Source organism: Anneissia japonica, unplaced genomic scaffold, assembly GCF_011630105.1.
Source record: "Anneissia japonica isolate Jap-2015-1 unplaced genomic scaffold, ASM1163010v1 scaffold25740_len10376_cov140, whole genome shotgun sequence".
Lineage (NCBI taxonomy): Eukaryota > Metazoa > Echinodermata > Crinoidea > Comatulida > Comatulidae > Anneissia > Anneissia japonica.
In genome coordinates this window covers 128-3,172 of record NW_022739114.1, presented here as the reverse complement: position 1 = coordinate 3,172, position 3,045 = coordinate 128, and the positions used below count along the sequence as shown (strand labels likewise).

At 31.3% G+C, this 3,045-nt stretch overlaps 1 protein-coding gene across 1 annotated transcript in view; it reads left to right on the top strand.

Moving 5' to 3' along the window:
- The window catches only part of LOC117117858, a 6,526-nt gene extending 5,773 nt beyond the window's left edge, over positions 1–753 (top strand). The window contains exon 6 of the mRNA XM_033262331.1: positions 322–753. Within this exon, the coding sequence (XP_033118222.1) occupies positions 322–327 (6 nt within the window). The 3' untranslated portion in view covers positions 328–753. The remainder of the gene's footprint in view (positions 1–321) is intronic.
- Positions 754–3,045: the final 2,292 nt, after the last annotated feature.

The window sequence follows — 3,045 nt, the reverse complement described above, 5'->3', positions numbered from 1 at the left end:
TATTTATTATGTATATAAATCATAATTATTCAATTATTTATAAAGTCATCTTAAATCTTTATAGTCTTTAAGAAATGTTGTTATAATAGTATGCAATTTAGATCACTGATTAAATTGTTTACTGTTTGCATTTCTTTATATAACCTTTTCATTGTGTGCAATATTTATTGGTATTTTTTAAAATGTTATTTAGACATTCTTGACAGCGTAGTAATAAAAGATGAAATTGTTGTGGTACCATAATCTTTTGACTGTTTCATCATGACTTCAGTAAAAATTGTTTTTTATATGTTTTACTGGAATTAACCTCCTTGTTTGCAGGTGTGAATAAAAGAATGTATAGTCAACTATTGTCTATTGCATTGACATGTATAGTTAAATATTGTGGGATTGAGGAACTTTGTCATCTAGTCCGATGGTTGTTTTGAGCAGGGCTACAATTGATCAGCGGTGATAGGCTTTGATGGAATCGGGTCTATAATTAAATACTTAATTAAGGTGTTTTTGTTGTATTACCAGTGAAATTAGGCAATGACAGCAAAGGAAAGACTAGTTTGTTTCTAACCCATTATGAGAAACCACCCTATTCAAATGATGTTATCGCAAATGTTATCGCAAAACATTTTTAGTTTTACTTTTTGTGGATGCTTCAGCGTTTTGTTGTATGATTAAATACATATTTGAGAATATGTATAGTACAGTCATCCCAGGAGTAAAAGAAAAAGTTATAATAAATTTCTCATTCAGGTTGTATAGGAGTTGTATTGTGTTAATTTATTATGCGTGTATTAAAAAACGTATTTCAAATAATGCTATATTCATATTATAGTATTTTTTAGAAAATCCCTTCATTCACCAACAGCATATCATTTTCAAACATATTTTGAAAATAAAAAAAGCTTTAACTTCGATAAAAGTATCACATGTATATATTAGTTACTTTTATTTTATTTGAAATGTAATCTAGATTAGATGAAAAATATGAATGAAAGAGGAATGACAACAAGGATGGGTGACTTGCACAAAAGAAAAAAATATATCGCTCTAATCAAATGATGTATGTGATTCAATTGCCTAAGCTACTAACAGATGATAACTGCTTATTCGATTACATTTATAGGCCTAAATCTCTGTCAAATGTACAGTATACAGTTGAACCCCTAAGAGGACACCTTCAGGACCTAAATATTTGTCCCCTTAATAGGGCTGTCCCCTGAATAGCTACAACTATGACATACATTCTTTATAATTTTATTTTTATTAACATAGAATCATTTACAGTAAAATATCTAATTTTTAGCAATAATTTGAATCAGCAGAATGTAATTAAAACAATAGTTAAATATAGATATGTTCCCAATATTGCTTCATTATGAAACAATAATGAACAAATATTCTTTTTTTTTTTTAATATTGAGCTTTCCATTAAATCAAAGTTTCATATGGTTTGAAATATTATAATGTGATTAATATGTGTGTAATATATATGTGAAATGTCCTGAAAATAACAACCACAGCTTTCTATTAGGTGGATGTAGCATGAATACTAATATGTAATAGGTGCTGATGTCAGTGGCGGATGCAGAGGGGTGTAGACGGTGTGATCACACCCCTTAAATTATATAACAAAAATAATTGTTTATCCTTAAAAATATAGTACCAGTAAGATTTTAAAAGTATGAGAGTGCAAATTCTGGGCACCTTGAGGTCCCTTAATAGGGGTTATTTGACAGTTGGCGCACTCAGAAAGTGTCCCCTTCTCCTTTAACAGGGGCGTCCCCTTAATAGAGATTGGCTGTAGTGAAGATATATTGCCTGTCGTTTCACAGAATTGTGTCCCCTTAATAGGGGTGTCCCCTGAAGGAGTGTCCCTAATGAGGGGTTCTACTTTATTAACATAGAATCATTTACAGTAAAATATCTAATTTTTAGCAATAATTTGAATCAGCAGAAATGTAATTAAAACAATAGTTAAATATAGATATGTTCCCAATATTGCTTCATTATGAAACAATAATGAACAAATATTCTTTTTTTTTTTAAATATTGAGCTTTCCATTAAATCAAAGTTTCATATGGTTTGAAATATTATAATGTGATTAATATGTGTGTAATATATATGTGAAATGTCCTGAAAATAACAACCACAGCTTTCTATTAGGTGGATGTAGCATGAATACTAATATCTAATAGGTGCTGATGTCAGTGGCGGATGCAGAGGGGTATAGACGGTGTGATCACACCCCTTAAATTGTATAACAAAAATAATTGTTTATCCTTAAAAATATAGTACCAGTAAGATTTTAAAAGTATGAGAGTGCAAATTCTGGGCACCTTGAGGTCCCTTAATAGGGGTTATTTGACAGTTGGCGCACTCAGAAAGTGTCCCCTTCTCCTTTAACAAGGGCGTCCCCTTAATAGAGATTGGCTGTAGTGAAGATATATTGCCTGTCGTTTCACAGAATTGTGTCCCCTTAATAGCGTTTTTTACTACTGTCACCCACGTATAGCAATTAGTATTATTATTATTATTATTATTATTATTGTTGTTACTATTATTATTCTTATTATTATTATTATTATTATTGTGACTTACGACGCTTGAAGCAGTTTCTAACGAAAATACTGCAAAAGTAGTTAGAAATAATAATCTAATTCATCATCATCATCCCTATCACTATCGTACTCTAATATTGTACCATGCACCATTGTCATATGTTATCATTATATAATCATTTAATAATTCCTAGTGTAATCACCATTTACATAATATTCTATAATTCATCATCAGCTTTATCAGGGACGTAGCCAGGATTTTGAAAGGGGGGGAGCCGTTATGCGAATTACGTATGACCCCGGCGGGGTCAAATCCCCTTGTGAAGTAGCGCACTCTGAACGTTCTTAGGACTGTTTGAGAGGATAAGGTGAAAATCGCAATAGACGCATTATAAATAAGCGAAAATAATTATATAATAAATCAACAGTGGCAGATCCAGGAATTCGAAAGAGAGGTGAACCAGGGAGGGACTTTCACAGACAGAGGAA